The sequence below is a fragment of the Lygodium microphyllum genome, chromosome 3, assembly GCF_053477565.2.
Source record: "Lygodium microphyllum isolate KBCC chromosome 3, Lygodium_microphyllum_v1.1.10, whole genome shotgun sequence".
In the NCBI taxonomy this organism is placed as follows: domain Eukaryota; kingdom Viridiplantae; phylum Streptophyta; class Polypodiopsida; order Schizaeales; family Lygodiaceae; genus Lygodium; species Lygodium microphyllum.
Window position 1 is genome coordinate 140259998 of NC_141137.1, and position 12093 is coordinate 140272090.

Genomic DNA, 12093 nt, shown 5'->3' on the forward strand with positions numbered 1-12093 from the left:
TTTAGGAGCTGCTACCCGTCCCCTTTTCTCTTGTTCTTTCTCATCCTATTTTGATACCTTCAACTAAAGATCTCGCATGCCTTTGACAAATTCATCTAATACATCTTCTCTAATAGTGGGAACAATAGGTGCAACTATAGAAGTTTACAGAAGTGGGTGGCTTACTTGATACATCAACTATTTTGCCCATTAGTTATAGTGGGCAAGCTAGATACATGCAATCTTTCTCTTCTTCTATGCTTTTTCACCAGTGCAATAACAGCTTCCTTTACATGCCCCCACTCTATTTTAAGCCCTGTCTCTGTAGTCTGATTCTCTAACAAATCATCAAGTTTCTCTTGAAGATTAGGATCTGTCGCTTGTAGAAACAATTCAAATTTCTGACTTGCAAGAGCTTTTTGTTCTACAAGATCCAACTGCTCAAACCGACTTTCAAATTCTCTTAATAACTTTGTAACCACAAGACTTTTATAGGGTTATAGAACCCACTCATGGAAAGTCTTGCGAGTAATCAAACTGGTGTCTTCAATGTAAAATTCTGCCCTGAGTATCTTCTTGAGAGCTACCCAGTCAGCATCTTGTCAAGATTGTGGGAGAGAAGGAAGGAGTCTCACTTGTAGCTTTCTTGCTTGCACAATGGGGGAATATACACACAGGTGGAGGCTGAAAACAGTTTTCCTCTTCTTAGTTATGTAAGACAAAAGAACTCTCGTACAAAGAAATAGAAGAACCCTATATATGGGTCTCAAACCAAACTCAACTAACTAAGGTGACATACTAACTGAGCCAGAACTAGAGTAGATAAGGATAGCTGTCATCTAGCTATTATTTATGGGCGGTGTACCAACCGCATCTGCAACTGACAAGTCGATGACATAAATGCACAACGGTCACCTTGGTACTCGATATCTCAACACTCCCCCTCGAGCTCAATCCCAATTCCTGCACACCAAGCAGGTCTCTGAACTTGTGCAGCTTCTCTGCGCCCAATGCCTTCGTAAATATGTCAGCTACCTGATCCTCTGTGCTGACATAAACTAGATCAATAAGACCTAGTAAAACCCTCACCCGCACATAGTGATAATGCACCTCAATGTGCTTTGTTCTAGCATGATAGCCCCTGTACTCAGCCTCTGTGCTCGACAAGGCAACTGTTTTTTTCTCTTTGCACATTGTGTAACTCTTGCTTGAGCTGCATTTTCCTGGCTTGCATATTTGTGCTATACATTTTTGACAAAGTATCCCATGCCTCCTTTGGCGTACTTGCATCCTGAATATGCACAATCATAGAGTCTGAAATACTGATAGACAACCAGTACATAACTTTTTTGGCTCTCTCATGCCATCCTTTAAATGCCTGCATTTGCTTTGATTGGGAACATCAGGAAGAACTGGTTCTTCTTCATTTCCTGCAACGAATTCCCAATATCCTTTTCCCATAAGGAAATTCGTCATTCTAAACTTCCATGCTTGGAAGTTGTTCTTGTTAAGCTTTTTAGTGACAATCTGTGAAAGAGAATCAGATGCCATTACAGAACACTACAAAAAATTCTGTCACTGCAAAGAACACAACTTCAGCCTCACAAGAACAAATTTGCAAAACTGACGAAAGTGGTATTTGACCACACAGTCACTTCCTAGTGACGATTTTACATCAACAGGCAACAAGGATGAATCTGTAACTCCCAATGTCTCTGCGCACAGGCATTCGATGCAATTTCTATAGTAACTTTTCATTGACCTGTAGAACAGTGATCGCATAGCATAAAACAGGACCTTTTCCTGAGTGCATGCAGAAAACTTCCGCCTCCAAAACAGGCCCTGAAATGGCCTCAAATCAAAAAAACAAAGCAACACCGCGAAGGGTGTCTCAATCTGAGACAATGCACTCTTGCACTTTCCGGCTGTGCTATCTGCAGAGACTTGCTCCCAAAACAGAAAAATGAAAGCAACACTGGTCATCTTACCAGAACACAGCGAACTTGGTTTGCTTTCTTGAGCTCCTTACCACGAACAAGGCTCTGATACCATGTCAAGATTGTGGGAGAGAAGGAAGGAGTCTCACTTGTAGCTTTCTTGCTTGCACAATGGGGGAATACACACACAGGTGGAGGTTGAAAACAGTTTTCCTCTTCTTAGTTGTGTAAGCCAAAAGAACTCTCATACAAAGAAATAAAAGAACCCTATATATGGGTCTCAAACCAAACTCAACTAACTAAGGTGGCATACTAACTGAGCCACGAACTAGAGTGGATAAGGATAGCTGTCATCTAGCTATTATTTATGGGCGGTGTACCAATCACATCTGCAAAACTGACAAGTTGGTGACATAAATACACAACGGTCACCCTGGCATATCACGAATGGAGCTCGATATCTCAACACATCTTGCATGTATAATTCAGTAATAACTGGGGCTTTCAATTCATGTACAGTGACCTGTACAAAATACTGGCTCCATGCAAGTTGAGTCACCCCAAAGAATTCCATCTTTCGAGCATAGGTATACAAATATGTAGATACATTCCTACCATTAAACAACTTCATCTCATGCTCTATTGCTTGCAGAGCATTCATCACAATAGTTTCTGTTTAAGCAGAACCTTACATCACCTGTTGTTTTGTTGTACTTGCATAAGCATATTCATATTCTGCACTAATTGTTGCAAAACATAACTAGAAATTTTGCTTGAAGGTTCTTCCATCCTGATTTTTCTTCCAATGACCTTTTACATCGGATTCTCCAATGTCGGAGGGGTTTTAGTCAAAAGGTTGTATCCACCGACGATCAGAGAGAGAAGGAACTACAGAATAGGGGATAGAAGAGAAGAAAAAGAATAGACAAGAGGTACACAAGATAAAGACAAAGCTCAATGAATCAAAGTATTATGTATTGATAGAACCTGAGAAGATAAACAAAATCCTTGTTTGGAACTATGCGGAAGCAATCTCCAAGCATTAGATCTCCTGGAGCTCCCTGGTAGACCAAAAACATGCACCAAACATTAGCTTCTTCTCTGCTGCTCAGAGCGCAAATCTGATGGTCCCCAAGATGCATGCACAGAATTCTCCCAAATCGTTCCTTATTCTTTTCGTTGTTGTTCATAGTGATGTTTGCTGCCTTTAAATTACGATCACGTGCCGCACGATTTCGGAAGCCCTTCTTTTTGCATGAGATCTCCCAAACTAGCTGAAAAGCTCCTTGCTTTTTAACATGTCATCCGATTCTAGAAGTTTTCTATAGCTTTTTAGAATATTTACAAGAAATAATATCTAAAATATCAAGAATAGGTTAAATTTGTTAAAAAATCTAGTAGTTTTGAACCATCCATACTATGGACACTAGCACTAATGATTAAGATAACATTGACTCTCTAGATCAATAAGAAAGTCGGATGATGATACATTTGAAGGTTTTTCACACTGAGTTTGCGTAGCGGCACGATAGTGACCTTTTTCCTTTACTCTCAGAAAAGGGCAAAGTGAATGAGACGAAGCTTTGCGAGCTTTGCAATGCACAATTAACAAGTCCAACATCAATGGGAACCAGTTCTATATGGTATGCACAAAGGAAAAATTTCGGTCCAACTCTATAACTTTGGCGCAAGGGCACGCCGAAAAAGGGAAAAGGTTAAAGGCCAATAGATAGAGAAGTCGGAGTTGATAGGGAAGTGGGGTGAACGGCCCTAAGTTGTCAGCAGTCCATGAAGTCGGGAAGATTTTTGCGGTTGGGGGACTCTTTTTGTTTGTGAAGGGAAGAAAGATAATTTGTGTGTTGTGGTGCTTGCGGGAAGAGCAGCACGACACCCCATTTTCTCCTCTTCCTCTTCCTCTTCCTCTTCCTCCTCATTTCGATTCCTCAGGCTTCACAAGCGAGAGACACAGACACAGAGAGAGAGAGAGAGAGAGCGAGAGAGCCTCTGCCCTGATACTGCTAACGAATCAACTAGCCATGGTGATCATGCCCCTTCAGCATCCTCATCTCCTACAGCTGGACGTTCCTGGCCTGCGCATGGCGCAGAATCGGCCCCTGCCAAGCCTCTCCCGCAGCCGCCTGCGACGGCGCCCGCTCTGCAAACCTGGCCTGCGCCTCCTCATGACGCCCTGCTGCAAAATGTTTGTCCCAGGTACTGCTACCCCATAACCTTCCTTCTTCACAATAATGGCATTCCTGCTGTCATAATTACGCCATCATGTGCATTCTTATCGGGGATCTCCTGTTTATCTTTATAACCTTAGGCCACAAAATGGACATTCCTGCTGTCAGAATCAGCAAACCTGAGGAAACAATATTGACATTCCTGCTGTCAGAATTACGCTGGCATGGGGATCATCTTAACTCTCCTGTGTGTGACAGGATTCGGAGGGCAGTCCCCTGAGGCTCGGGCAGCCGACACCCTTCACAATTACTTCACCTACCTGGCAGTTCAGATTGTCCTGGCTCAGCTCGAGGTATGAGATTACGCTTGCTTCCATCGAGCATGAGAAGGAAGCATGGTGTATTGCAACGAATGGATCTTACAGAAGGTGGGTTGGATCTTTGGTTGTTGGCAGGAATACAATCCAGAGGCATACAAGGAGCTTATGGAATTCGTCGACAAGACACCGTTGAAAGATGGAGACAAGTTCTGTGCAGCACTGATGCGGGTATCACCCCGCCATAAGGGACTAGGTATGCCTCCTCGATCTCTTTCCACAGGACATCATGCCTCCATATATGTAACTTCTTGCATTTACATCCTTATATGTAACTTGACAAGTTTAGAGGGAAGGGATATGTAACTTCTTGCCTTTAGATCTACTCTAAATTTAAGTTTAGAGGAAATGGATATGTAACTTCTTGCCTTTAGATCTACTCTACCAAGTTCCATGTGCTCACGAAAAACTGAAGTGTAGTGTCAAGTGACTTGTCGGATTTGAAAACCAAGACTTGATTTGTTTTAGAGGGAAGGTCTTTGAAATTGTCACTTTTTGAGCCATTTTAGTCATCACACAATTTAACAACCTGCACAATCTTTAAAAATAACCAAAACTCTCAAGGTTGAAGGGTTCTGTAGAGGCTCCTAAAATGTTTTGCGTCAACATTACACTCACCTTTGATTGCTCATCCCTAGAGCATCACAATAATTTAGTTTATTTAATTTAAAGCTTATCATTTTTGAATCTTTGTGAAATTTACAAATTACCCTTTTTGAGTCTTTTGCAAGATAGATTACACTTGTGCCCTAGCCGTGTGTCACTTTTCAACAAATCATCGATTGACATAAGATTCACCTAATTTTTATGCAAATTTCCAAATCTCACTTTTTGAGTCTTTTGCAAAGTAAATTACACTTACAACCTAGTCCTTCTATAAACTAAACATTCATTGACATCTAGGCAAGGATAGCCCCTAGATTTTGTCCATTTTGGCACCTACCACAAAATTGACCCCTCTACCCAATACACAACATCAACTATCTATGTTTTGTGTGACCAACAAACATATTGTATGCCATCCCACCTCTTAGGTTGGTTGTCTTTGTCTTGAGCCTTGTTCCCATTTTTTATGTCCTACAAAACAAAGTAAGGCATGGAATGGTTACACATTAGGTGAGGGTACATAGTAGGTTGCCAAAGAAATAATGAAGTCCTTTTATTCTATGTGGTGGGCACGCCTCTCTTAATGCACAAGGCTTAGGCATGTTGCATACTCATCCAAATGGGCAAACGATGCAAGGTTGTCAGGCTTACTTGTCAATCACAAGAGAAAACATTGGCCCATTTGAATACATGTGCACCAAGCCTTTAAAAGCATTTACTCCTTAACAAGGCATTAAGATTGATTCCCCCAATCAGTGAAGAAGAAGGATTGAAACATGTTTGGTAAGTGATCAATGTGTAAGGACTAGAGGAACATATATCCACTTCTCATTTTAACATGGAAAGTTATTTACAAACTTATATGTAAAAGAGTGAATAAAATGGGCATTCACTACCCAAATATATATGCCCACAAAAAAGGCACATGGTGAGGTGACTATAGCCATGTATAACTAGCCTTAAATAAAAATTCATGTTCGAATATGTCGCACATTAGACAATAGATGGAACATAATTGTTTGTGCTTAACACCTACCATTGCCTCTCCTCTATCATTAATCTCTTCCCCTTGCATATCATATGTTTCCTTTAGGACTTTCCTTTCACCAAAAGTTGACTCTGTTTCACTCATCCTAGATCTCTTATATGATAAGTAATCCTAAGGTCCTTTTTGCTCTAGTCAATAAACAAAAAAAAACTTTTGTCGACTTATTTTGCACAACAAAAGTTTACTAGAGGTTGATCATAATGGTTGAGTGCCATCTCTCTCTAAGCAATTGCAAGTAGGATTGAAAATAGCAAATTTCCCTTCATTTTAAAAATAGGAAATATAGGGGTATTATACAGAAAGTATGTTAGTTATATCAAATAGACCAAATCTAAGTCACTCAAAAGATCAAGGTTAGGACATGAGAGTGCTTCCATAGCTCTTGCTCCTTGGATTGGGGAGATCCTATTGCAAATGGAGTAGGGGAGTAAATATATAGTTTATGCTATGTATAAGAAAGGATTCAAGCGGCAGGTGGATCTATGGCTATCATTAGAATGCTGAGAATGCAAATGGGAAATATCTAGACCCCTTTCCAAGAGCTCCTTGAGAAAGTAGAAAATCTAAAGAGAAAAGTAAGGAGGACAATTCTTCGTCTTACTCCAACAAAAGTGAAGTGATTGCATGCCTATGCTTTTAACTGTAATGAACTTTTGATGTACGTATTTTGAGTCGCCCATTCTTCAAAAGATTATGGACCTCTATCATTACAATGAAAGTGGGGTTTGTATAGTCAATCCCAAGTGCAAAATTTTAAGTGGGGTGCCACTTCCAAGCCTATAATGAGAGAAATTCCCATGATATATTAGTGTGACCCCACTTGAGGGACATTAGAATTAATGCTTGTGACATAATTAACAAGTCTAGTCATCGTAGTAAGCTATCTATTGGCATTTTGTCACAATAATATACAAGCAAATTTGGCATCTTCAACCCCAATGAGCGGTCTTGTTATTGGAGGATTCTATGTCAAGATGCAACCAATAAGGCATGTCCAATGTTGATCACCTTGGGTATTTGCATCTTATGTATTTATCTATGTTTTTTACTATTCACATCCCTTTTTCTCATTTGTAACTATTATTATACTCTAGCCCACCACTGTTGGAATTTCCAACTAAGATTTAGCCTATACGGCCCACAAGACACATAACAAGCCATACTCATATAGAAAGAGCCATATGGACATCAAGGTCACCTCCTAGTTGTAGAGCCAAATAGGCTCACCCTGAAGCATGCAATTAGTAGCATAACAAGTCACACTCACATGACAAGGGTTGGTGTCCATACTACTAGCCCACAACATCAAGGTGGGAAAATATGTAAAACTGGGCATAGAGTCCAAGGGTAGTAATCACACACAATGTGGTAGACATGAACCATTATGCCATTTTTATAAGACTCCATAACTGTAGAGGATAATAGATTCACCCTCAAGTGTGGGACTAGTAACGTAACAAGTCACACTCACATGATAAAGGGTCGATGTCCATGCTTGTAGCCCACATTGTCAAGGTGGGAAAATATGTACAATTGGGCATAGAGTCCAAGGGTAGTAATCACACCTAATGTGGTAGAAATGAACCATATTGTCCTTTTAGAATTTATAAGTCTCCATAACTACCCTATCCACTTGAGGGACATTAGAGTTAATGCTTGAGCCTACTCCTTTGACAGACTTAGCTCATGATTGCATATCTACATAGACCATATCCAGTTAGCTAAATGCTTTGGCTTGCTATATGCACACAAAATCTATGAAAGACAATGCTTCTAGTCATACTAATGATAGGAGACATTTCCAGGTGAGGATAATATAAACAAAGAGGTGTCCAATTTTTGGAAGAACATCTATAGGAAAGAACTAGTGAGCTAAGGATCACAGTCACTTTCTATTTGTCATTCAAACCATACAATCTACAAAGTCAATGTTTCATAAAGAGAGACCATCTAGTTTGTGGGTTTTAGCATTTGCCTTTGCCAAAAAAATCCAACCATTTAGGCAATTGCTATACCAAGTGTATCGAGATTGTTTTATGACCTCTACTTTTAGGGGCAATCCCTCTATAAAGTCCATGCAAACTGTAGATACTCATGCACATAAGTCTCAACAAAAGTCTTCATATGTAGCCAATAGAAGCATGGACTAACCAAGGTCAAATTTTGGTGTATGCTAGGGTATCCTATACTAGGCACATCATGACACTCATAGAGATTTTTTCACGCATATCCTAATCAATTGTCACACACATTTTGCCTTGCTTAAATAACAATCCATCTTTGATGGAATGTTTTTTTTCATTTTTTGCCTAGTTACTAGCTTACAGGAATCTAAACTTCCAAAGCTTTCCAAGCTATGAGTTCCATCTTTGACTTACTGCCAAATTCTATCAAAGAAAGGATCTAATTGGCAATGCTTCTTTAGACAATGATAGAAATGAGTCGAGCTGTCAATACATCAGCAAGTATTAACCTCAAAGACTCTTCTAAGATTATCATCAATATTGTTGATTGCCCTCTTACATATTGAAGCTCAAAGTAAAGCTCCTATGTGAGTTTTATCCACCTCACCTCATGGCCTCAAAAGTTGGGCTTTATCATGGTGGGTTAACAATATGGATGGACGTCCAATAATTCGTTCTTTTGGGTGGTTAGCATTGTGAGGTTGGAGGCATTCTTTAGAGGGCCTGCATGGATCTAGGATGAGATATTGACATAATAATTAGTTATGGAAGGAAGGAATAAGTAGATTTTGTGCCGCAAGGCAAGTAAGATCTTTGGAAAGTCTTAGATACAGTAATTTTTTGGTTTTTGGAATAGTGCTAGGTTTTTTCCTATTGACCAATGGGGGTTTACTTGGATCTAGGATGAGACATTGACATAGCAATTAGTTATGGAAGGAAGGAATAAGTAGATTTTGTGCCGTAAGGCAAGTAAGATCTTTGGAAAGTCTTAGATACAATAAATTTTTGGTTTTAGAATAGTGTTAGGGTTTTTCTTATTGACCAATGGGGGCTTTACTTGGACTAGGACAATTACACTTTAGGGTTAGGTTTTGATTTGGATGGTTGACTTAAAGATTTGAGGCTTGCCATTGTGAGATCAAGAATAGGTGTATCATCACATGCTTAGCATTCATAGCATAAAGGTGCAGATAGTTGACACTTGGAGTTTTGTAGTCATTCAAGAATGGGAGCGTGATTATTTAATACCAAGCTACCTTTAGAGGAGGATGACATTGGAGATTGCAATGTGTTTCTCTTGACAAATGTAGGTTGGAAGAGTCATGTGAATAGGGTTGTAGCCTTGTGATCTTGAGAAGGGACCCAAATAGCCTTTAAATAGAGCATTAAGAGCCAAGGCTATGAGTATGTATTTAATGTGAAGCCAAGGTATCTAAATTGTGATGGTGATGCTGAATTATTTGTGAGCTGTTGGTCCAAAGTGTGGACCTATGTGGGTGAGGACCATGCATGACAGAATTGTGCTTCAAGCATAAGGTGTAGCAATCTTGTGATCTCTAGTGTGATTTCAATTGTTATGAAAGCCCTTATTAATGGGAAAGAGAGATCATATGGCGTTTTGTTATGGCATAACTTTCTAGTTAGTCACAAGTCTCAAGAGTAAGTGTAAGGGGGTTGGAACCCATTTAATAAGCAATTATGCCACTTAGATGAATGAAGGATTTGCTTCAAGGGATTAATATACATTTCTGTGTTTTAAAGCCATGCAAGGATCGGTGCTGTAAACCACCTACAGTCTTTTTCGGTTGTGGCAGGCAGTTGCCTCGTCTTGTTGAGGATGTGTGACTAACGGTTCGTTTTCTTGGTGATACATTGCAAACATGCTTTTGATTGGTCGTTTGTGTGGGTGTCTCCAAAAAATGACAAGCTATGCGAATCTTGGAGGTAAGGGAATGCTATGGATGCGAGTTTATGACACTTACACACAGGCTCAAGCATAACAACTGCACTCTGGGAAGAGACACAGCCTTAATTTGGTGAAGGGGTGTGCGATGTGGCCACAGGTTAGGTCGGCGTATGCTTCCGAGGATTTCGAATGGGATAACGTCCGGAAATTATCGATAAAGGTATTCACATGTCTACTGTTTTTGGTATGTGGTTTCTTTCTGCTGATATTTGTTCTGTCAGCTGGGTGGCCGGGGCGCGGCGGCTCGCGGTGGGTGGGGTGGTAGCCGCCCTTTAAGACGTGTTTTCTAGTATTGTCTCAATCTTGTATCGGAATAACTGCGAGCTTTGTCTCTCCGTTTTCACACTCTTTTTGTCCCGATTCTGGCAGCACTGCAACGAATCAAATACTTCACTGATGCGTCAGTTCCTTGTGGAGACTAGCAACATGGAATGAAACATCCTGGCGTGGTATGCAAAGAGTCTGATAGCCATGCCAGTAAGTCAGCAGCATGTCACGCATTGGTAGACTGCAAGCACAAGTCACTTATAGTCAGAGCCCTCCACAACATGGCTGTCAACTCACAGGACATGCTTGGAGTTTGCAAGAGAAGTACGATTGGAAGGCTACCTTGTCTGTGTTGTTAACTATACTACCTCCGAATAAGAGCCATGATTAAATATAGATCTGCATACTACTTGATCTCATGCTAGATGGAATAGGTATTAGCATCCTAAACGTATCTAGCATAACGGAAGACGCTAGGTGGAGCACGTTCTGGTATCCTGAACATATATAGCATACATACATCTAAGGTGCAAGTATTGCGAGGGGAGAATTTTGTACACAATCTCTTGGACGTTCGAGAAGCAAGGGACTTGGTTGGTGTGGAGATCCTTGCCTCACTTGGTGTTCTTTTTATCATCTAGCAAAAGGAAGGCATCACATTTATAGTCATTATATATCTTTTTCGGCGACATTGTATACTTTGTAAGAGAAGTAAATGACTAACTTAGATTAGTTTAGATCTTAGTGACTTGTATCCCTTGATATGAGGCTCATGGAGGTGATGATGGTGCGACAATTATAATGAGAAGGTAGCGTATGCTAATTCAAAGGCTAGGAGACATTTTGATAAGTAAGCATGAAATGGTAAAGTCTACATTACATGAAATTGTATATATAGAAGAGAGTTAATCAGCTAGTGTATATAGAAGAGAGTCGGTTAGCCAACTATTTTTAACACATTGTGGAGCATTTTCAATTAACAAAAAAAGGAGCTAATGAAGATTTATTAGCACTTGTGTAAGCCACTTATGAGAATGGAATATGTGTTTCTAAGAAATCAAGATTTGGAGTTGTGCTAGCTAGTAGTTGGGGCTACGTGTCAATGCTTCCTATATGTTATAGCAAGGTTTTACTTGACATCATGATAATAAGATTTTAGTTGGTTTGTGCAAAGGGATCCTAGATTACTATTGGCATTAGAAGCTTGGTATTGTACAATTATATAGGGCATATGCATCATTATAAACATGAACGGGATATCATGAAGGCTTAAAGCAAGTATACATGAAATATTGGGATTTCTAGAGACGCTCATAGTGAAAGGTTCTTATTTTACGGAGTAGATTTCAAATACGTGATGGAGGGCAAATAATATGAATGGTGAGAATGATGTTGACACTAAAAATAAGATAATGTAATATAAAGTATATGATTTTAATTTAGAAAGTTAAATCTTTTGTAAGATCAAGAAGACAATAAGAGAAAAGCATTGTTTCGAAGCATTAAAATCTACGAAGAAATTATGACATCATTCGATTTGATTTGATACATCATCCTATATGTGGTCACTTGACCAAAATAAAGAAAAGCATTACACTTTCTTTTGAAGAAAGCACTAAGGACTAGTATATAAAGGGTCATGTAAAGCCATATGCTATTGAGCAAGGAAACCAAATCAAGAATTTTGTATTTTGTAGCTTTGAGGATGAGAAGCTTACGCTAGTGAAGAATCTTTGGAAAAGGGCTTATGCACAAGGGCTGTTGGA

At 39.7% G+C, this 12093-nt stretch overlaps 1 protein-coding gene across 1 annotated transcript; it reads left to right on the plus strand.

Moving 5' to 3' along the window:
• Positions 1-3710: 3710 nt before the first annotated feature.
• Positions 3711-11016, plus strand: RBCX1 (Chaperonin-like RbcX protein). The gene is made up of 6 exons (XM_087674823.1): positions 3711-4127; positions 4358-4452; positions 4555-4672; positions 10022-10038; positions 10158-10220; positions 10430-11016. Exons 1-6 carry the CDS (start codon positions 3953-3955, stop codon positions 10493-10495), a joined length of 534 nt encoding a protein of 177 aa, XP_087530949.1. The 5' UTR covers positions 3711-3952; the 3' UTR covers positions 10496-11016.
• The last annotated feature ends 1077 nt before the right edge of the window (positions 11017-12093 follow it).

What these genes read in the sequence shown, in the direction of transcription:
- RBCX1 (XM_087674823.1), top strand. Translation starts at nt 3,953, where the DNA reads ATGGTGATCATGCCCCTTCAGCATCCTCATCTCCTACAGCTGGACGTT. An exon ending in CTGCAAAATGTTTGTCCCAG is followed by an intron (nt 4,128 to 4,357) that starts GTACTGCTACCC and finishes TGTGTGTGACAG; the next exon opens with GATTCGGAGGGCAGTCCCCT. An exon ending in TTGTCCTGGCTCAGCTCGAG is followed by an intron (nt 4,453 to 4,554) that starts GTATGAGATTAC and finishes GGTTGTTGGCAG; the next exon opens with GAATACAATCCAGAGGCATA.